The sequence below is a fragment of the Lepidochelys kempii genome, chromosome 8, assembly GCF_965140285.1.
Source record: "Lepidochelys kempii isolate rLepKem1 chromosome 8, rLepKem1.hap1, whole genome shotgun sequence".
Classification (NCBI taxonomy): domain Eukaryota; kingdom Metazoa; phylum Chordata; order Testudines; family Cheloniidae; genus Lepidochelys; species Lepidochelys kempii.
In genome coordinates, this window is record NC_136387.1 from 71,102,363 (window position 1) to 71,125,423 (window position 23,061).

A 23,061-nucleotide genomic window follows, 5' to 3' on the forward strand; every position below is an offset into this window, starting at 1 on the left:
CCTGAATAAAGCAAAGAGTGGCATTCCCAAGTGTGTCTTGAAAATAACACAAGAAGTCCATTAGATTTACTTAAATAAATAGTAAATTCATCCCATTTGAATTTTGTGATTTCTGCTGTCATTGGAAATAACGTTTTTTAGTTAGATGAATTGTTTAATTCTCATCTCACATTGGGCACTCCAGAGAACTCCCTTTGATTTCAGTGACAGTCCTGCATGTGTAGTAACTCAGTATGATTGCATGGATAAGTAAGGAACAAGGAGCTTTCCCCTGGTTTTCTCCCCCAGCAGTTGGAAGGGACAGTCACAGTCCCTGTGCTCAGGGGATTATTGAGACTGCTTCTGGGTGCACAAATATCTCCAAATGGGGTGGGAGGATGGAGGCTTATAGTGGTGTATCCCCTTATCTTCCCCTGATGCACTCACCCAGAGCTGTTCAGGTGGGTTCCACTCCTGTGTGACCTGGAGCAAATCACATAATCTCTTTGTGTCTCAGCTCGCGGGAGGTTGGGAGATGTCCATTCAATGGAATGGTACAGTGTACGTGTTATCCCCACCACTGGAAAACTCAGAGAGGGATAGTGGCACAGTCCTACCTTAGCTCCACCTGGGCCAGTGCAGCTCTGCACCATTCTATCGTGGCTAGGCAACACGTAGGCCCACACACAGTGTGATTTCACCGACACCACACATCATGGTTTAGGCAATTGTAAAATCTGACATCAAAATCATTATTATTATTATTTGCAATATAGTAGTACCTAGGGGCGTCAACTGAGATCAGGGCAGCATTGTGCTAGGTGTACAAATCACATAATTAGAAACAGTCCTGGCCTCCAAGAGCTAAATTGACAAAACAGGCAAAGGAATAATTATCCTACTTCTTACAGAGGGGGAGCTGAGGCACAAAGAGATTATGTGATTTGCTCCAGGTCACACTGGTGTGGACCCAGATTTCTTGAGTTTTAGGACAGTATGTTACCAACAAGTCCGTATTTCCAATCTGATTGTTTCCCAGCTATATAATTGCATTTATCTAGTGAGATTCAGCTATTATTAAATATGTAATATTTTATATAGTGATGTAGTATAATGAGTTAATGGGCCTACAGATCATTTTCGAAGGGATCTGCATTCTGCATATGCTAACTGCAGTTTTATTATTGTTAATTACAAAATCCAGGAAACATCCACATTTGCTTAGAAACCCCCACAAAGGACAGGACTCCATTGTGCTTTTCACTTCTAGGTTTACCATATTCTTTCAGAACATAACCACCCTCTCCCCAAAAGAAAAGAATAACTCTAAAGGCCTAATAACCCCTACAATAATTCCTCAGCAATACAAACAAATACTTTTATAGACAATTTGCAATATATTGTATGTCAGGTCTCATAAGACATCTTGTTCTCGTATCTTTTTTATCAACCTAAATATAAAATGCATCTTCAAAAAGGCAAAGAAAATAGAAGTGTTTGTTCAATATCCTAAATAATTCTAAGTTGCTGTTTAAAAATACGAATACTGATTGAGTATTCTGCTTAGGGCAGCATAAGCATTTTAATTACAGGCATTAGCTTCTGACACCCTGAACATGTGAGACATAATTAGAAGGTAATAATATGCATTGTTTTAATTACAAAATAGAAAATCTTTTTCTTATTTCTAATTGGAATACAAAAAATAAACCCAATGACCTGGGCTAATGAGTCTTCGTGTTCTGACATGATCGGTCGATTGAGAAATTTCTGACTTTTAATCTCTGCTCTGGATTATAATTTATCCCTGGAAATAGAAGATCTGATACAAGCCCAGTGAAATCAATGGAAAGATTCCCACTGGTTTCAAAGGACTTTGTATTAGGATCATAATCAGCACAGTTAGGAGAAGAGCTGGTTACAAAACTTCAAATGTTGCCCATTTTTGCTCAAATTTTCATGACACCACCCCCACCCCCATTCTAGTTAAGAGGCTTTCTTAAGACATAGAGTTGTATTATTCATTACTGTGATGATTATTATTTATATTGCAGGGGACCTAGCCCTATCATGCCATTCCCCAAAAAACTTAACAAGAGATAAACATATTCACAAATACTTTCAGGAGAAGAATAAAGGCCAAATGCTCCTTTGTGTTTCATGATGTAGTGCAAAGCAAAGGAGCTCTAATTAGTCAGCAAGACCCAAACCTTATAGAGGGGGTCCCAGATCTGGTGGAAGCCCCTCCAAGAGATTTTTGTAAACTCATATACTCATAGTTTCTAGTGCAGGGGGCGGGGAAGCCAGGCACCAGCCACTCTGCACTGCGTATGCCTTTGTGGCCATATTCAAAGAGTAGTTATCAATGGTTTGCTGTGAAACTGAGGGAGCGGGGGATGTCTAGTCAAGTGGGAGTTCCACAGGGATCAGTCCTAGGTCTGGTACTAATCAATATTTTCATTAATTACTTAGAGAGTATACTTCTAACATTTGGAGGGGAGGGGTTGCAAACACTGGAGGACAGGATTAGAATTCAAAATGACTTTGACAAATTGGAGAATTGGTCTGAAATCAATGAAATTAAATAAAGACATGCAAAGTACTTCACTTAGGAAGGAAAAATCAGATGCAAAACTACAAAATGGGGAATAACTGGCTAGTTTGTAATATTGCTGAAAAGCATCTTGGGGGTTATAGTGGATCACAAACTGAATATGAGTTAACACTGTGATGCAGTTGCCAAAAAGTCTAATATCATTCTGGGGTGTATTAACAGCAGTGTTATATGTAAGACATGGAAGTTAATTGTCCTGCTCTACTTGGCACCAGTAATGCTTCAATTGGAGTAATCTGTCCATTTCTGGGTGCCACACTTTAGGAGAGAGATGGACAAATTGTAAATATTCCAAAGGAGAACAACAAAAATGATAAAAGGTTTAGAAAACCTGATCTATGAAACAGGTTAAAAAAATTAGTTATGTTTAGTCAATTGTTCTCTATGTTCACTGAAGGTAGGAAAAATAGTAAGAGACTTAATCTGCAGTGAGGGAGATTTAGATTAGATATTAAGAATAAACTTTCTAACTATGAAGTATGGTTAAATTCTGGAATAGGCTTCCAAGGGACGTTGTGGAATCCCCATTACTGGAGGCCTTTAAGAACAAGGTGGATAAACACCTGTTAGGGATGGTCTAGGTTTACTTGGTCCTTCCTCAGTGCAGGGGGCTGGATTTTGAGGTCCCTTCCAGCCCTACATTTCTATGATTCTTAAACCAAAATATTTCCAAGTGAAAAGGCACACAGGACTGAATGCTCCCAGAAGCAATAATCAGTTACATTCTGCCGCCTCAGATGTTATCATTACCACTACCATTCGTATTGCTGTAGTGTGACTGGTGCTGAGTGATGGTGACAAACCCCTTTTACTAAAGAGCAGAAGCCTGCAGAAGGGTAAAATCAATGCTGGGTTAGCACAGAATCTGACTCGATGCTTCTAGCCACAAACCCCTCCTGCTAGCTTGGAGCACTGAACACAGTTAAAATCTTGGGCCGAGGGCTTTACCCTTTCACAGGTTCTTTTCAGAATCCCGACATTTGCATTCATAACCATGCTGTCCAGCCATCAGAAAAAAAAAAAAGGTTTTCCTCCTCCTTGGAGAATTTTCCAAACCAAAGCTTCATTTTCTCTGCAAGTGATGTTTGCTCTGAGTCACTAGCAAGCAAATATTGACCGTTTCATGAAATGACATTGTCAAGAACTTTAGGTCCAAAATATATGTTTTCTTAAACAAAAGAAAAGAGACAAATAAAAAACACATTCCCAGTTGGAAAAGCCTATTATTCTGCCAAAGAAAATGCAATCTGGTCCCCCCAGTATGACAGTATTTTGCTGATGCTCAGGGAACACAAAAATAATAAATTCCCTGACTAAAAAACTAAACACCTTGATGGTCAACTCTGGTTAGCATCTTTACAACAACTCACCTAGTGAAGACTTCACACGGATCTTCACCTGCATGAAATTGTCCTCATAGATCCTCTATGTATCAATAATACATTGTATGACACATCTATGCAATCTTTGTACTTCTTCATAACATGCTGTACTCTACACCTGTTATTTGTTACCTATGACTCTCTTCATGATCGTAAAGTATATGTATTATCTTATTTACATTATTGTTGTTGTGCCGGAGCGTGTATGTGGCTGCCAGCAGGCGTGTCTTAGATCTATAGGCTATGAAGCTGATGGATGTGTTAGCTGCCTTCTATCAAGGGTAAATGAGGGAGCAGTTAGCCTCTTCATTTCATGATAACTGAAACAACAGAAGAAACCATCAAAGGCCATGCCTGAGTAAAAGCTGAGCCATGTGGCCAGAGGGGTTTGCCTGGAGACTGACTGCAACGCAGGGGCTGGGGCATTGATTTGATTGCAGCTGTCTGAGGCCAGGCCTACACTATAAACTTACATTGGTATAAATAATGGAAGTGGATTAACTGTCATGGAAGTGGATTAACTACACTGACGGGAGAAGTTCTGCTGTAGCATATTAACAGCTTCACTGAAGTGCTACAGCTGCACTGCTGCAGAGTTTTAAGTGTAAACCTGCCCTGAGTGTGTGAAAAGAACGGGAAAGTGAGCAGAAAACCAGAGAAACCATGTGAGCATTGCCCTAGGAGGAAGCCAACAGAGAGCTTTCTTTTGTGCAGAGTACAGGCTGGAAAGACAGGCTTTGAAACTGTGAGCAGAGAAACTGCCTCCTCTGCCTTCTGCTTTTCTTTCCTACTGTGATCACGGAAACAGGACTGTGGGTGCATTCTACATAAAGAAACAAGATTGCACCAAAGAAATATCTGACTAGTAAAATCAATTTCTTGTTCTAACAGAAACAATCCAGCAAGGCCCTGAATACTGACTTACTGGTTAGGCCAAAGGACAATGTTGTTGATAAATTTATTTAATACCATATATTGCAGTATCACCGAGAGGCCACAACAATGGGCTAGTAGGTCATGGGATCTACCACACTGCTGCTTAGCCTCGGGGTTTCAATGTGGAAATCGGGGCTAGAGTTAAAAGACCATGGTCCCCTTTTTTTGGAAGTGAGTAATATTTTAAAGCATGAGTTTCTGAGGGGGAACTCTCTTTAAAGAGACTTGCACACAATTATATATTTTTTGTTGTCTGCTCCACAGCTTAGGAGGGTCATTGGGGTGGGTCCCAAGAGCAACACTGCCAAATGTCCTCAGGGCACAATATTCCCACCTCCTCTCCTTCTCATGAGCTGCTGGAGAGGCTGGCAGGATGGTGGTGTGGAATGCAGGTCTACAAGTGCATCCACCATGCACTTCTAGTGGTGCAGGGGGCAATGCATAAGGAGTTATAAATGGTAGCAGTTGCCAGAGCAGGCTCAACCTTTGGTGGAAGCTGCCTGACTGAGCAGCAGACACCTCTGTCCTGGCCTCAGAATGTGTTAGAAGTAAGAACAAGCAGAGCTCTCCTTAGCATGCTTTGGCCAGGTCTTGAACATAATTCCCCCAAACAAAACTGACTCCTGTGCACCTTGACCACACTTCAGGGCCAGCCAAAAGATTTCAGTGGAGCTTAGAGCTTCTTTCAGGTACATACCAGACTGAACTGACACCTTTCACATAAAAAGGTATGTATGTGAGGAGAGTGGGTCATTAGGATGCCCCTCCCCAGCCTCCTGCTACTGCATGACCCAGGTGCTTGTCCATTTCACCCCTCATAGTTGCTCACATGATTAGCTTAGGAATAGTAAACTGATGCTGCTATCTTCACAAGGTAAAGGGCTAGACATATGATCTTTATTGTGATGAAAGTGGAAACTCCCCTTCATGGGACCAAATCATCAAAATGATTGTGTGCAGCTCATCAGTGTTACCGGTTACATTTTTATTTTTATTTTATTTTTTAAGATTAAACATGCTTTTTCATTGGATTTAAATTTAGGGAGGAAAGTCCTCCATTGTGCCTCCAAGAGACATTGGTGTAGTTCCTGACTCTTTCTGAACCCTTTAATTAGCATACAGCAATTGCCCTTTCCCCGAAATTGAGGAGCTGATCCTATAATTCCTTATAGAGGTAAAACTCCCATTCTAATCACTAAATTCCCATAGGCAATGCATATCCTGGAAGTCAAGCCTACAAAAACCTTGCAGAGTCCTAAGCAAATAATTTTAATGCAGATGTGTGTCATGCATAGCTACACACCTAAAAAATCCAGAAATGACTGAGAAGTGGAATTTTTGAGATACTTAGTGATGTGCATCGACATCTGACATTTTGAATCTCACCTTGTCAGTATAAGTTAAAAATGAATGGGAACTAAGTTTCTGGTCCTGAGATACACTGAACATCCTCAACACCCATTTATTTCAACTGGAGCCGAGGAAACCCACCAGTTTACAGAACTGACTGCTACAATAATATAATAGATCTCTTTTGTGTTTTCTAAGGTACTGCCTACCCCTGGCTTTCTAGCCTGTCTGGTAGCCAACAAAAGTGGATGGATTATCAATTCTCAGAGAAGGGATCCACATTATAACAGTGATTGGTTGGGTCACATACTGTCTGCTTGAGGAAATACTGCCAAAAGAAACCCCATTACCACCTTACATATCACATGAAAAGGTAAGGAACAAAACTTAACTCTGTGGATAGTCTCTCTGAGCTGCATTCACGACTCAGCAAACCCAGAGACAAGTAACTGGTGTAGGGATATTCTGCCAATAAATCCACAGTAACACAAAGTTTATAGGCCAATTATTCAGCTAGCATTTAAATCTACGGAGCTTTGCTGACTTACAGGAGTTCAGGATCTGGCATTCTGTATTTCAGCGTACTGAAAATGGGTGAAATCTTGACCCCATTGAATTCAGCGGGGCCAGGATTTCATCTACTGAGCCTGATTCTCCGATTCCTTATACCCATTATACATTGGTGTAACTTCATTGACTTCAGTGGGGTTACTCTATATTTATACATGTGTAAGTGAGAGAAAATTAGGCCTTCTGTGTTTGTACATGCAAACCTGAAGACAAAAGGCAAGGGGTAAAATCCTGTCTCCATATAAGTCCGTGGTAAAACTCCCAGGCTCCAGGATTTCACCCCAGATATTTTTTGATGTTTGGTTAATGAGTGAAGAAAAATCACACACAGATTTTTCCTTGAAACAGAGCATATTCCTGTCACTATGAATAAATGTATTTGTCCATGCCACATCTGCAGACATCTTCATCCTCTGGGGAACAGGAGGTATATATCCCTGGAAGTTTTCCAGATTCATACTTAAAATGTGAGGCACTAAGCTTCTGGCTATTGTCCTTGAATGTACTGAGGATGTACTCTGAATATGCTAACGAGGGAAGATCAACAAAGCAAAGGGCAGATCTCTTTCCAGGAATGGTCACAGACAATGGGCTTGTCTATACTGGCACTTTACAGCGCTGAAACTTTCTTGCTCGTGTGAGGAAAAAACACCCTCCTGAGCGCATCAAGTTTCAGCGCTGTAAAGCGCCAGTGTAGACCGCCAGTGTAGACCGTGTACCAGCGCCCCTCGTGGAGGTGTTTTTTTCAGAGCGCTGGGAGAGGTCTCTCCCAGCCCTCTGCCGTGACTACACAAGCCACATTAAACCACTGCTGCGGCAGCGCTTAGTGTTGCCAGTGTAGACTAGCCCAATGTTTCAATTCCTAATATTTTCCTGATGGTGATAGATCTTTCATTATGAAAATATCCTTCTATTTAAACAGATGCAAACTGAGCTTCCATGAGTAGTCCTCTCCCTTAGTTTTTAAAGACGAGGCCCAGATTATCCACATATTCTATACAACTGTGAAACGTACAAACATAATTAAAAAATAACACAGATCAGTTTGTGTGGAAGTGCTGATTAATTTACACTTCAGGTAGGTAGCGATGCACAGGTAAAACTAAATCCAGCCAGATCACGTGATATGTGCTTCTGCAAAGTGTAAGACTCTTACTGTCATTATAATAGGGTCATTTAAAACTAATGTTTAAATACACTTTAAACATTTTTATGAGATACATACTAATTCACGAATAGTGAAAACTGCAAAAAGTCATGAAATGTTTTATGCTGTGTTTAATAAAGTTTCATTAATTTTTTTGTAGGTTTTCTGCTTCCCTATTTTTTCAGCCTAGACCACATCCACTGTATCTGCTGCTCTAATTCTTTTCTGTATGTCTGTAGATTTCCTTCTCACTTCTACAGCTTCTAACCCATGGGCCTGCTTCTCCGTTTATCTAATCTCTGTACATTAGGAATAACTCCACTGAAGCCACTAATGTAAAATTGGTGTAAGTGAGAGGAGAATGTGGCCCTGTAGCTCTAATAAATTAAGTTAGATAGGGCCTGATCTGATCTTACATCATTTTTATGTAGAATGTAACTTGGTTGAGTTTTGTTCAGTTACTATTGATTGACACTGCTATATATCAGATCAGAATCAGGCCCACAATTTTTTTTTAGATTGAAACTATCAATAGAAATGCAGCCTCGCTTGCTAAGTTACTATATAATCATATTTGGTCCAGTGTTATAAATCCTTATAATCATAAGTATTGGTTACTAACATGAGTAGTCTTGTTGGCATCATGGTAATAAACACTGTGCCTAGTAGTAAGCATCTGCAGGATTGGAATTATTGTCCTCCTCTTCTCTCTATCACTTCCTCATCCTCTCCCTTAATTGTAGTCTCTGACTGTTTTTTGTCTCATTTTAGGGCTCAATTCTGCAAACAGATATTACTGGACATAATTGTGCTTATTCCTCTGAGTAGTACTTGACTTCAGGATAGTAAGTACTGCTCCCCATAGTGCGAGTTTGCAGGCTCAAGCCCTTTGAAGGCAGAAAATCTGTTTGTTTTAATTTTGCTCTATAAAGTTCCATGCATGTTTAGGTTACATCAGTGACCATAAGGCATCTTTTCCTTCCCTGTTTATGTATTATGTATTACATTATGCTTATGTATTAATCTACCCTTCTATATTGTGTGATTTTGGTTTTCCATTTTCTCCTTTTCCCTGGATAATTTTCTGGGCCCTTCCCTTTCCTCTGGTGTTCGGGGAAATAATGCCTGTCTACAGTTTCCCATTATTTTGCTGACATTATTAGTGATAGATCTGCCTTCTTCCTGTGGCCCTGATCCTCCAGCATTTTCTGATTGGCATTTCATTATTTATTTGCACCGGTGAGAAAGAAGCTCCTCATGTCTTTCTCAAAATACAAAATGAAACTAATTGTTGCTTAGCCACAAGGAGCAATGGATTGGGATTTGCAACTAAGAACGGGCCAGGGGAGGGCAAGCCTGACCTGAGAGTAGGGCAGAATGGAATGGGAAGGAAATATACAGAAAGGTGAGATGTACAGAGGGGAGAAATTGCATTTTTCATCATTTTTCATTATTCACCTACTGAATTAAACCCTTTAAAACATTTTTGTTATTAAATAAATTTTGAAAATCCCAAATTGTGTACATTTAAGAGGTGGCTGGTTTACTTAAATCTTGTCTCCTATATTCATGTTTACACTTATTTGGATGATGATGTTGCCTATGGTATGCAAAAAGCATCCACATTGTGTACTAATGCCAGTTAACCTCACAGGGCCTGCCTGTCTTGTCCCTTACATTAGTAGCTCTATTGACTTCAATAGAGCTATTCCTGATTTAAACACATATATATGAGAGGTGAGCCAGTTTCACATTCTTCTTTAACTAATCACAATTCAAAAATGTTTAAGTCATTTTCCTCCTTCTGCTAATGCCACCGCAGGGGCTATCAGGTGGCTGTTTCATTAATCTCAGTATTATCGTGTACTATAAAGTTCCAAAAAGAAAAGGAGTACTTGTGGCACCTTAGAGACTAACAAATTTATCTGAGCATAAGCTTTCGTGAGCTACAGCTTACTTCATCTGATGCTGTAGCTCACGAAAGCTTACGTTCGAATAAATTTGTTACTCTCTAAGGTGCCACAAGTACTCCTTTTCTTCTTGCGAATACAGACTAACACGGCTGCTACTCTGAAACCTATAAAGTTCCAGGAGCACATTCTCAGGGATCAGATTAGAGTTGGATATATGTGGGTAAATCATAAATATATGTCTTACCACTAGAAACTGAACAGAAGAAGAGTTGGGGGGGAGGCAACCACAACAATTTTCTAATTTGAATACTGGATACTCTGGACTCAGTCCACTTTTTCGCAGGTATCAATTAAGTCTACTGAATTTACTCTCGATTTACACAAGTGTAACTGAAAGCAGAATTTGGCCTTCTGTCTCAACAAATATACCTGCAGGTGAAAAGTAGAGAAATAGAAGAGTAGGACAATAGCCTCAACCCTAAACCTTTAGGGGAACTGGAGTTGGGCCCCAGTTGCAAAGTTTGAGTCTCTGGATTTGGATCCAAATTTCCGTAAATGTTGTATCTGTTCAGATCTGGAGCTTTGGTTTTGAACAATACACAGACCGGGGCCAACCATAACATTCAAATCTAGATGTGAACATCCTCAGTGCTGCCAGGTGCTAGACATGGGCAAGGTGGAAGGGTCCTCACAGCTTGTCCTGGAATCCTAAGGTTTTCAGTTTTAGTTCCCCTCTCTACTTGTAAGGGTCTGTATCCTGACAACTTTCCTTACAACAGATGAGGACTGAAGCCCACTTCATCTGGTATACAGAAAGCCAATTTCTGCATAACAACATGGATATGCTAAAAACCTCTCCACTCTGCCTCTGCAACAGCAATAATATAGCATGGGAGATTCCCTTGCTTTTCTAGTTTCTATTAAACTCATTCCCCAAGCTGGGCATATTCCTGCAGCCCACCACTGATGAGGCTGGTGCACAGAAATACATACAAAATCTATTTGCTTTATCCTTTACAAACAAGCAGTGTGGGGTCTCCTCTCTTCTCTATAAACATATGTAACTCCCACTGACACTAATGGAATGTGCATAAGAAGGGGGCAGAGTCCTGCTTAGGCCCAATGGAGGTGAATCAATAGAAAATGGAATTTAATAATGAAGAGTTTAAAAACAACTACAACAAAGAAATCCTAATTATTAAGGACATGTGACATTTTGCAGTAATGCAGTTTGTCACCTGACAGCATTTCCCAAAGTGTCTGTGCACAGTGGGTGAAATTTTCTAATCCTACATAAAGCCCAAGCACAATGGTCATACTTAAAAACTTGTCTGTTGTCTTAGATAACCATCAGCAGTAGCAGTTTTCTCTAGGTCAGTGGACAGACTATTATTTGTATTATAGTAGTGCCTATACTAGAGGCTCCAACTGAGATCAGAGCCCCATTGTGCTAGGTGCTGTACATACACAAAATGAAAAACATGCCTTGCCCAGAGAATTGCAGCCTAAATAGAAAAGAGAGACAAAGGCTCCTCTTCACAGCTGAGGAGCTGAGATTCAAGGAGATTAAGTGACTTACCCAAGGTCTTACAAAGAGTGTGCAGTAGAGCTGAGAACTGGCCCCTTATCTCCTGAGTTCCAGTCCAGTGACTTAGTCATAAGAGCTGCAGTCGCTTTAGTGTGGTTTGCAGTACTCACTATACAAAGTACAGGGAGTTTCTAAGGAATACTGCAAATAGATTCCAAGGCCAGAAGACAGGTTTCAGAGTAACAGCCCTGTTAGTTTGTATTCGCAAAAAGAACAGGGGTACTTGTGGCGCCTTAGAGACTAACCAATTTATTTGAGCATAAGCTTTCGTGAGCTACAGCTCGCTTCGCATCCGATGAAGCGAGCTGTAGCTCACGAAAGCTTATGCTCAAATAAATTGGTTAGTCTCTAAGGTGCCACAAGACCAGAAGAGACCATTGTGAATATCTACTCTGACCTCTTGTATAATAACACAGGCCAATGAACTTCCACAAAATAATTCCTAGAGCAGATCTTTTAGAAAAACATCCAATCCTGATTTAAAAATTGCCAGTGATGAATAATTGGTAAATTGTTCTAATCGTTAATTACTTTCACCATTAAAAATGTACACCTTATTTTCACTATAAATTTGTGTCTAGCTTCAACTTCCAGCCATTGGATTGTGTTATACCTTCATCTGCTAGTTTGAAGAGCCCGTTGTCAAATGCGTATTCCCCATGTTGGTATTTATAGACTGTGATCAAGTCACCTCTTTAGCCTTCTCTTTGTTAAACTAAATTGACTGAGCTCCTTGAGTCTATACTAAATTCTGAGGTAATGTTATCCCAGGCAAAACTGATTTTAAGTGTGACCACTGTTCTTGGGCTATGTGCTACTGTTCGAAAAAATCATCCCACCACAGTGTGGGATCAGACCATAGAGTTGCAGTGCAACCCCTCAAATCCCCAAGTGGCTGCTGCTCCCCTTGTGTGCATGTGTGAGGGGGCCCTTGGTTACTAGATCTGCATCAGTATAGAAGTGGTCCCTTCCCTTGTCTGCCCCCTAAGCCCTTCTCAGTGATGGGATGGCCTCCGATAGTATAGAGCCCTCTGCTCCAGTATGAGGAGGATAGAGAGGCCCCCACCTAGCTGGCTTCTCTACCCATGACCTCTTTCCTCTGACAAGAATACTACAGGAATTATGTGGCCCAGAAGGAGCCTTCCATCAGTGGGTACATTTCACCAAGTGGGCCTAATCCACAATAATAAGACACGTCTGTTACTTTAAAATCTAACATTCTCTGAAAAGTATCCCATCCAATATTATTTTTAATATGATTCATCTCCCTTGTTCCAGGCAACTAGTAGGGAATTTATGGGGAAGAGAGACAGCTTCCCACCACTTACAAGCCCCTCTCATACTGTGGCCTCCTATCTCCCAGTATATTTAAGCAAGATTTTTAATATTGCCGTTCTTGTTTGCTCTTTTACTTACTGTCAAAAGAGGCTAAAATCCTCTAAGCAATACACCAGTTCTGAAGCAGTGAGAGCCTGTGGAAGTGTAAAAAGAAAAGGAGTACTTGTGGCACCTTAGAGACTAACAAATGTATTTGAGCCTCTAAGGTGCCACAAATACTCCTTTTCTTTTTGCGAATACAGACAAACACGGCTTCTACTCTGAAACCTGTGGAAGTGTAACTTCACCTGGCACCAACAGAGCAGCCATGACATGTTTCAATCTTTCAGTACAAAATCTTCTGAGAAACTCTTTCACTTTTTCAAGATACAAAACGTGCATCGTTACCTAGCTATCTCTGACAATCCAGGCAGGTTACTACGGACTGATTAAAAACACAATGCTGATTATCTAACAACTTTAAACCATATTCATTTTTTTAACATTCCTTCTACAACATGACTTTCCTTTCATGGAGATAATACATGCAATATCTGTTTGCATATAAACCCCTCTCTGAAACATGTCTTCCTGTTGAGATGATCCTATGTCTGTGACATGGTTTCATTTCGCTGCCAGTCCATTTGCAAAATGACTCTCTCGGAAATAATTCCCATAAAAGCAGCCTGTATCCTGCAAGGAAGATTTTAATCTGAAACCAGCTCTTCAGAATACTGATGGCTGTCTGGTACTGATTTTATTATGCAAAGCATCACCTACATATTTTACATGAAACGGTTCTGAAACATTACCGACATGAACTCTCTCTTTTTCGAGATGTAAAGAACATCCCTCCCCCCACCCCACCGTGGATTACAGCTCAGATGATGTAGACCCAGTTTCAGAACCAGACGTGAACTCCATGCAAATATATTACAAGCAAAGCTTAATGTTACCCTAACTGAAATCCACAGCCAGGTACGAGTCAGACCCAGAACCCAGACACATGCTGACATAACACACACTGACAGAGGAATGAGACACACTGCCATACTCTCACACACGCATAATACGCCGATGGAACATTCTCTCGCTCAGCTTGTACAGCTCTCCCCAGTGCTATTCTCTACATCTTCACCTAGGCAGTGAGGAAGGCACTAACCAGAGCAGACCCCAGTGAAAGACGCATGCTGTCAGGGACCAAAGTTGTTCCTAAAATGCCTCTAACGAGCTGCATTATGCTAAAGCTGAAGGGACACGCGCTCAGGTGCTTCACTCACCTCCACAAAATAAAAGCAGGGCAATAGAGTGACGCTGTCCTTGGTCACTTTGCCTTTTTGCCTCTCCTTCGCAGACATGCTGGCTAAGGGGCTGAGCTGGGCTCCTCTTGTAGGGATGGGGATGAGTGCTTCGAAGCAGGCTTCCTCTCCTCCCGCTCCGGTGCCTTGTGTGGATGTCACATGCCCCAGAGGCCCCTCTGGAGAGCTCAGCGTGACGCTTCCCCCTTCGCAGCAATCCCTTGTGCCACACGCAGGCAGCCCAAAGCCTGTTCTCTGCGAGAGATCTCCTTCCTCCCCCAAAGCCGCCGCAATGGCTTCCACCCCCAGCGCAGAGCCCTGGCTTTCTCTGCCCGAGGAGGATTCGCTGCACTTACAATCCTGAAGCTTCGTACAATATTCATGGGCTTGACGTCAAGAAACCTACTCCAGGGAAAACGAAGGGGCCCCATTAGCCTACAGGAGGAGGGGAGCGTGCTCCAGCCACCTTAACCCTTTCCCTCCTGGATGGATTGGTTTTGAGTATTCAGGAAGGGCGGGGAAATCCGGTGGGCAGCAGAGCTTGGAGACGGGATCATGGGGAAGATGGGCAGGAAGGCTGTAAAGTGGTAGGAGATAGTTGCAGCAGTTGAGGGGCAAGTAGGCCCTGAGATTCCTGCGGAGCACAAGGGGAAGCTATGTAGGAAGCTCTGAAGAGGGAATGGCCAAGTGCAGTAGGTGACCGTGGCTCCACCGTCCCACAAGTGGGACATCAGGGGTAGCAATGATTCCCCACTTCCTCCATGGCAGGGACAAAAGTAGCTGCAGCAGGCCCCTCCTCACATACAGGGTGTGGTGGCCTGGTGGGGAAGGCAGGAGTGATGTGAAGGTGAGTCCAGTGGTTCTTCCTCCCGCTGCCCCCTCAGCATAGGGGAAACAGGAGGCTGGAGTGGTGGGTAACCAGCAGGTGGCAGATATGTACATCATTGGCTGGGGGGTCTGTGTGCTGGTTGGGCAGGCGGGATCTGCCCAGGGGTGAAGGAGAGAGCTGAGAAGGACCTGCAGAGCTAGTTGGCTTTTCAAGAGTAAGATCCAAAGTTGCAGCGCTCCAGAAGCATTACAGTGGGGGAATTTTCAAGTGGCTGGGGTCACTTTGACAAGGTAACTAGTTTGGTGGATAGGAGGAATGCGATGGACATAATATACCTGGACTTTAGCAAATTTTTTGACACAGTCGCACATTCTGTAACTAAACTGAAGAAATGCAGGCTCAGTAGACTACCATTAAATGGATGTATACTTGATTAAATAACGCTGGACCCAGAACCCCTGTGGAACCCCACTCGAGACCTTCTTCCAGGCTGACTTCATTCATTAATAGTTACTCTTTGTTTGCGGTTGTTTAATATCTTTATTAATTACCTGGATGTAGGAATAGAGGGCATACTGATAAAATTTGCAGATGACACAAAGCGGGGGCGGGGGAGTTGCAAACACTTTGGAGATAGAACTAAAATTCAAATGGATCTTGATAAATTGGAGAACTGGGCAATAGACAACAAAATGAAATTAAACAAAGACAAATATAAGGTGCTACACTTAGGAAAGAAAAACGAAATACACAAATACAGAACGGGGGAAACTGGCTTGGCAGCAGCACTGCTGAGAAGGATCTGGGAGTTGTGGTGGATCACAACCTCAACATGAGTCAACAGTGCGATGCTGTTACAAAAAAAGCAAATGCAATTTAACAGAAGCATAGAATGCAAGTCACGGGAGGTGATAGTACCGCTCTACTCGGCACTGATTAGGCATCAGCTGTAGTTCGGTGTCCAATTTTGGTCACCAATGTATAAAAAGGATGTATAGAACCTGAAAAGGATCTAGAGGTGGGCGATGAAGATGATCAAAGGGATGGGATGCAAGCCATATGGGCAAAGACTGAAGGAACTGGGTATGTTTAGTTTGGAAAAGATGAGGTTAAGGGCGGGACATGATAGCAGTCTTCAAATACTTGAAAGCCTGCCAAAAAAAAGGTGCAGAAAAATTGTTCTCTCTTGCCACAGAGGGCAGGCCAAGAGGCAATGGGTTCAAACTACAGCATAGCAGCCTTAGATTAAATCTCGGGAAAAACTTCCTAAGTGAAAGAACAGTGGGACAATGGAACAAACTGCCTCGGGAGGTTGTGGAATCTCCTTCACAGGAGGTTTTCAAAAAGAGGCTGGATGGCCATCTGTCTTGGATGGCTTCGACCAGGGGTGGGCAAACTTTTTGGCCCAAAGGCCACATCGGGGAATAGAAAGTGTATGGCGGGCCATGAATACTCACAAAATTGGGGTTGGGGGGCAGAAGGGGGTGCAGGCTCTGGGGTGGGGCTGGGAATGAGAGCTTTGGGGTGCAGGAGGGTGCTCCGGGCTGGGATTGAGGGGTTTGGAGAGCGGGAGTGGGATCAGGGCTGGGGTGTTATGCTTAAACAAAACACACGAGATCTTTTTATAGGGGAAAAGACAACACGCCGCATTTATTGAGAATACAGCAATTAGCATATGCTTTTCAGTCACACACACACACCATGCACACAGTCCTGCCAGTCAATGTTTATCGTTACCAGTCCAGAGTCTGGATCAATCTAGTGGCCAGCCAGATTGGATGCAGAGAGGAGCCGGGCTCTGTCGGTTGCAATCCGATGCTCCTGGAGTTGCTGGCAAAATGAACCCAAAGCCCCATGGCAAAGCACCCTGTTCTTATAGTCCTTTTTCTCCGTTGAAGTCTATGGATTTTGCTGTGTCAGTTTATGACTGAAAGAAAAGGAGTACTTGTGGCACCTTAGAGACTAACCAATTTATTTGAGCATGAGCTTTCGTGAGCTACAGCTCACTTCATCAGATGTAGCTCACGAAAGCTCATGCTCAAATAAATTGGTTAGTCTCTAAGGTGCCACAAGTACTCCTTTTCTTTTTGCGAATACAGACTAACACGGCTGTTCCTCTGAAACCTGAGTTTATGACTGGTTACTCCTCAGTGGGTGTTATCTTTTGATGGCCCAAAACACCTCCGGGAGCATCATCCTGTCTGGTTTCAATTTAATCAATTATCTTGTGTTTTAAGGGTGCCAGCCTTCACCTCAGGTCGTCAGTCTGCCCCTCCTCAACCATGGATGCAGCTTGATGGTTGTCTGGCATCTTTAAGTCTCTTCAGTCTCTTCACGCCTCCTCCGTTGGTCATCTGGCTTTAACAATGGCCTTCACACCTTATCTTTTCCTGAAGCATGCATTCCTCATTTACACAAACAGTTCTTTACAGAGACCTCCAAAAGGTAAGAAATAGCCGTGTTTTATATTGAACAAGAAAGGCATCGTAAATTAGGCCTTACTAAGGGCATGGCTACCCTCGAAACTTCCTGCGGCAGCGCTTTGAAGCGTGAGTGTGGTCACGCACCGGCGCTGGGAGAGAGCTCTCCCAGCGCTCCTGGTACTCCACCTCCATGAGGGGATTACCATAGAGTGCTGGGAGCAGAGCTCCCGGCGCTGGGGCACTGTTTGCACTGACGCTTTACAGCGCTGTAACTTGCGGCGCTCAGGGGGGTGTTTTTTCAATCCCCTGAATGAGAACGTTGCAGCGCTGTAAAATGCCAGTGTCGCCAGAGCCTAAATCTTGCAACTGTCTTTTCCTACGCTGGGGCCTAGGCCTTCGAAAGTCCTCTACTCTAATTAACACAGACACAGACGAAATCCTGCCTGTCACTTGCAAGGCATGAATAAAAAGAAAATGGCTAATACTAGTATCCACTATCCTATTCATTTATTCTAGTACCTTAATTCCTCCTATAAAACATACACTGTATATAGCCAAAACATAACCAATTATATAGCACAGTACCCATGGTACAGCAGGGGTTGGGGGTTGGGGCATGAGGAGCGGCTCAGGGGGCGCTTACCTCAAGCAGCTCCCGAAGGCAGTGGCATGTCCCTTCTCCAGCTCCTATGGGAAGGCCAGGCCAGGTGGCTCTGCGCGCTGCCCCGTCCGCAGGCACTGCCCTTGCAGCTCCCACTGGGGCACGTAGGAGCTGGAACGGGGCCATGCCGTGGCTTCTGGGAGCCGCGTGGTGAGGCCCCAACCCTGCACCCTGGCTGGAGGGGTCCGAGCTGCTGGTGCAGCCCCCGACCCAGCGTCCTGGCTGGAGCGCCGGAGCAGGGCCTAGCTGCGAGGTGTGGCCCCGACCCAGTGCCCTGGCCAGAGTGGGGCCATCCGCTGATGCAGCCCCCGACCCAGCGCCCCGGCCAGAGCGCTGGAGTGGGGCTGAATCACTGGTGCGGTCCCTGACCCACCGCCCCAGCCAGAGCACCGGAGCGGAGCCGAACCATGTGGATGACTGGGTCATCTGGTCTAACCTTGACCTAACCCCTGCCAAGATGCAGGATTTGTTGTGTCTAAGCCAGGGGTGGGCAAACTACGGTCCGCAGGCCGGATATGGCCTGCGAGCCATTTGTGGTCCATTCTAACCCTATGGTTCTATGGTTCTAAGTTCACTTCGTGCCAGCTATATCAGCACAAAGCAGACTCCATACACAAGGAAATTGGGGCCATTGACCTCATTGGAGTTACTCCTGATTTACCCCAGTAAGAAGGAGAAGAATCAGGAATAGAATATTTCAAAGTAAAAGCCACAAGGACCACTGATTAAAGTCATCAAGGGAGTTCTGAAAGGCAGGGCCTCGTACCAATTTGATGGTTTCATGGTACCAGTGTGATGGTTTGCAGTAGTTTGCCAATTCAATCACCAAATCTCACTTTTTAAAACCCCTTTTAAAGAGTTTTTCAACTGCAGCAGCTTTAATATGTACTGTTGGAACATGTGAATCATTGTGGCTGCTGGCACCAGACTTGCTCTCCAATAAATCTTTATTTAAGGATTGAAGATGACCTTGTCCCTAGTTCAGTGAGTGGGTAATGTAAAGAGCTGTCAAACGACTAACAAATTAATCACAATTAATTGCACAATTAAAAAAATTAATCATGATTAATTGAGTGATTAATCGCACTGTTAAACAATAATAGAATACCATTTATTTAAATATTTTTCGGATTTTTCTACATTTTCAAATACATTGATTGCAATTACAACATGGAATGCAAAATGTACAGTGCTCACTTTATAGTTATTTTTATTACAAATATTTGCAATATAAAAAACAACAGAAAGAGTATTTTTCAATTCACATAATACAAGTACTGTAGTGCAATCTCTTTATCATGAAAGTTGAACTTACAAATGTAGAATTATGTATAAAAAATAACTGCATTCAAAAATAAAACAATATCAAACTTTAGCGCCTACAAGTCCATTGAGTCCTATTTCTTGTTCAACCAATTGCTCAGTCAAACAAGTTTGTTTACATTTGAAGGAAATAATGCTGCTTACTTCTTGTTGATAATGTCACCTGAAAGTAAGAACCGGCATTCACATGGCACTGTTGTAGCCAGCGTCACAAGATATTTACATGCCAGCTTCGCTACGGATGCATATGTCTCTTCATGCTTCAACCACCATTCCAGAGGACATGCGTCCAGACTGATAATAGGTTCTTTTGATAACAATCCAGAGCAATGTGGACTGACACATGTTCGTTTTCATAATCTGAGTCAGATGCCATCAACAGAAGGTTGATTTTCTTTTTTGGTGGTTTGGGTTCTGTAGTTTCTGCATCGGAGTGTTGCTCTTTTAAGATTTCTGAAAACATGCTCCACATCTCGTCCCTCTCAGATTTTGGAAGGCACTTCAGATTCTTAAACCTTGGGTCAAGTGCTGTACCTATCTTTAGAAATCTCACATTGGTACCTTCTTTGTGTTTTGTCAAATCTGCAGCGAAAGTGTTCTTAAATGAACAAGATGTGCTGAGTCATCATCTGAGACTACTATAACATGAAATATATGGCAGAATGTGGGTAAAACAGAACAGGAGACATACTATTCTCTCCAAAGGAGTTCAGTCCCAAATTTAATTGACACATTATTTTTTTTAACGAGAGTCATCAGCATGGAAGCATGTCCTCTGGAATGATGGCTGAAGCATGAAGGGACAAACGAATGTTTAGCATATCTGGCATGTAAACACCTTGCAATGCTGGCTACAAAAGTGCCATGCGAATGCCTGTTCTCACTTTCTGTTGATATTGTAAATAAGAAGTGGGCAGCATTATCTCCCATAAATGTAAACAAACTTGTTTGTCTTAGCAATTGGCTGAACAAGAAGTAGGACTTGTAGACTCTAAAGTTTTACATTGTTTTGTTTTTGAGTGCAGTAATAGAAAAATCTACATTTCTAAGTTGCATTTTCATGATAGATTGCACTACAGTACTTGTCTGAGGTGAACTGAAAAATACTATTTCTTTGGTTTATCATTTTTACAGTGCAAATATTTGTAATCAAAAATAATAATATAAAGTGAGCAGTGTACACTTTGTAATCTGTGTTGTAATTGAAATCAATATATTTGAAAATGTAGAAAAAAATCCAAAAATATTTAATAAATTTCAATTAGTATTCTATTGTTTAACAGTGCGATTAAAACTGCGATTAATCGGGATTAATTTTTTTAATTGGGATTAATTTTTTGAGTTAATCATGTAAGTTAAATGCAATTAATTGACAGCCCTAGTAATTTGCATGCCTGTTCGCTTTCTTGCCTATTTCTTAGGCTACCTCTTTAGGGCTTCCTTTCTAGAGCAGAACAGCAATTCCATGTTACCTCTTGTAGGCACAGAAAGTGTCATTAAAATTTGAGAGGGCAGATATTTGAATTACTCATCACCATTGGTTCTGTGATAGGTGCATGCCTTCCCAAAGCCAATGCTTATTGGAATATATTACCTATAAAATGGCCATATTTATCCAAGCCATGTCTGGAGGGAGGCCCTGCAACTCTGTTCAGTCTCCTGGTGGCCTACTGAGTCCTGGCTGATTGGCTGAGGAAGCTAGCTGGCCGGTTCTTAAGCCCAGGAGCAGCAGCAGTAGCTCACTGGCTGCTCAATGGATTTGGCTGTGGATTTGGCTCTGTTTTCCTGTGCTTGCCTCACTCCAAGCCCTGCTTCTGCTCTGCGCCTGCCTTGACCCTGCTCTGTAACTGGCCTCATTCCAATCTTGTTCCAGACTTGCTCCTGCCTCTGAAACCAGCCCTGCTCCTGCCTTCTCTGACTCCAGGTAATCCAGTTCTGACCCTCAGCTCTGATTCCCGGCTCTGACTTTGTCTCAACCCTTGGCTCTGGAATTTGGACTCTGATTGCAGTTCTGATGCTGAGCCCTGGTTTCTGGTGATGACTCTGTCCTAACCCTTGGCTTTGGCATTCAGACTCTGACTCTGGTTCTGATGTCCTGGTCTGGCCACTGGTCCTGACTGCCTACAACCTATTCTCTTAGCAGATTGGAGTGACCAAATGAACCATAATTGATGTATTTAATAAACTACTCTCTGTACCCTATATGTGTTTAATGAGGTTTAATCTCTGATAGGTTAGAATCTTCCAATTCTATGCTGATTGAGGGGAAGGGGATATAAGTGCTGAGATGGATACTAATATGGAAGCATATGATATGATATTTGCTTGGCTGCCTGAGTGATCCCGCCTTTTTGGATGGAAAATGGGCACTGTTGAGTCTGACTGTCCCTGCTGGATGGAGGAAAGGGCATTGCACACCATAGCGTGTGTATGTTTCCCACCTTGAAAATGTGAAGAGATCCTCAATTGATCTAGTGCACCAGGACAAGAGAGTAGGAATTTAGGCTATTTTTGGAGGTGGAGATGCTAGCAGTAGTGGGCCAAATGTCTTAAAGCATCCCACGTGTCAGCGAGGTCTTTTAGAGATGACAACTGGCTAGCTTGGTGGATACACTCTGTAGGACTTGGGGAGAACCAGAAGCACTCAGGCAGTGGTTACGAGATGGATGTGCTAGGAGGAATCACTTTTAAACATCAAAAGAAGCTAGCTCACAAAGCATCCTTAGTGAGATACCCATCACTTAGAAGAGAAGATGACCTCTGGCATGGCCATACTTATTTTGACCAATTTGGGATGGTTACACACAGCAAAATATTTCAAGAGTGGCAACGTGCTGTACATGAGGTCACCCTAGCTAGTGAGAGCAGCAGTTTTTACTATACAGAGCTAGAATGAAAGTTTGTGAAATAAAAAGACAGAAATCAATCTCAATATTTAGCAGCAAAACTTTGGACTCTAGACAGCAAATGTGTACTGCATGCACTGAGAAATCTGAAAGCTACGCCTGAAGGCCTGGTGAGAGACCATGGAGAGAACAGACACACATCCCTTGTGTTCGGGGGAATCTTTCTATAAAGCATAACAGTATCCTGGAACTGGGTATGTTAGTCACGTAATCTATTCCTGAGAACCCACTCTTTTTCAGGTTTCAGAGGAACAGCCGTGTTAGTCTGTATTCGCAAAAAGAAAAGGAGGACTTGTGGCACCTTAGAGACTAACCAATTTATTTGAGCATGAGCTTTCGTGAGCTACAGCTCACTTCATCAGATGTTTACCGTGGAAACTGCAGCAGACTTTATATACACACAGAAATCATGAAACAATACCTCCTCCCACCCCACTGTCCTGCTGGTAATAGCTTATCTAAAGTGATCAACAGGTGGGCCATTTCCAGCACAAATCCAGGTTTTCTCACCCTCCACACACCACTCTTTTTCAGTTTGACTTGCCATTAAGGGCTCAATCCTGCCTTCAGTTACAACCAAGTGGAGTTACACCACCGTAACTGAGTGCATAATTGAGCCCTTAAACTCTATATGCAACAATGACGCACACTCGCTGAAGGATCTTGTGCAATTTCTGCCAATATCTCGAAAAGAGCTGAGTTACCATGAGCAATTGTTTCCATGGCGAAGCGTGTTATTCTGGGACAATGTTTATTGGTCAAACCTGGCAGCCTTTCTCAAGCTAACTCCCATTGATATTAATGAGAGCCTTACCTGAGTAAGGA

At 42.7% G+C, this 23,061-nt stretch overlaps 1 protein-coding gene across 1 annotated transcript in view; it reads right to left on the reverse strand.

Annotated features, from left to right (window-relative positions):
* The window catches only part of PLPPR4 (phospholipid phosphatase related 4), a 47,687-nt gene extending 33,217 nt beyond the window's left edge, over positions 1 to 14,470 (reverse strand). Inside the window, exon 1 of the mRNA XM_073356953.2 lies at positions 14,077 to 14,470. Within this exon, the coding sequence (XP_073213054.1) occupies positions 14,077 to 14,154 (78 nt within the window). The 5' untranslated portion in view covers positions 14,155 to 14,470. The remainder of the gene's footprint in view (positions 1 to 14,076) is intronic.
* Positions 14,471 to 23,061: the final 8,591 nt, after the last annotated feature.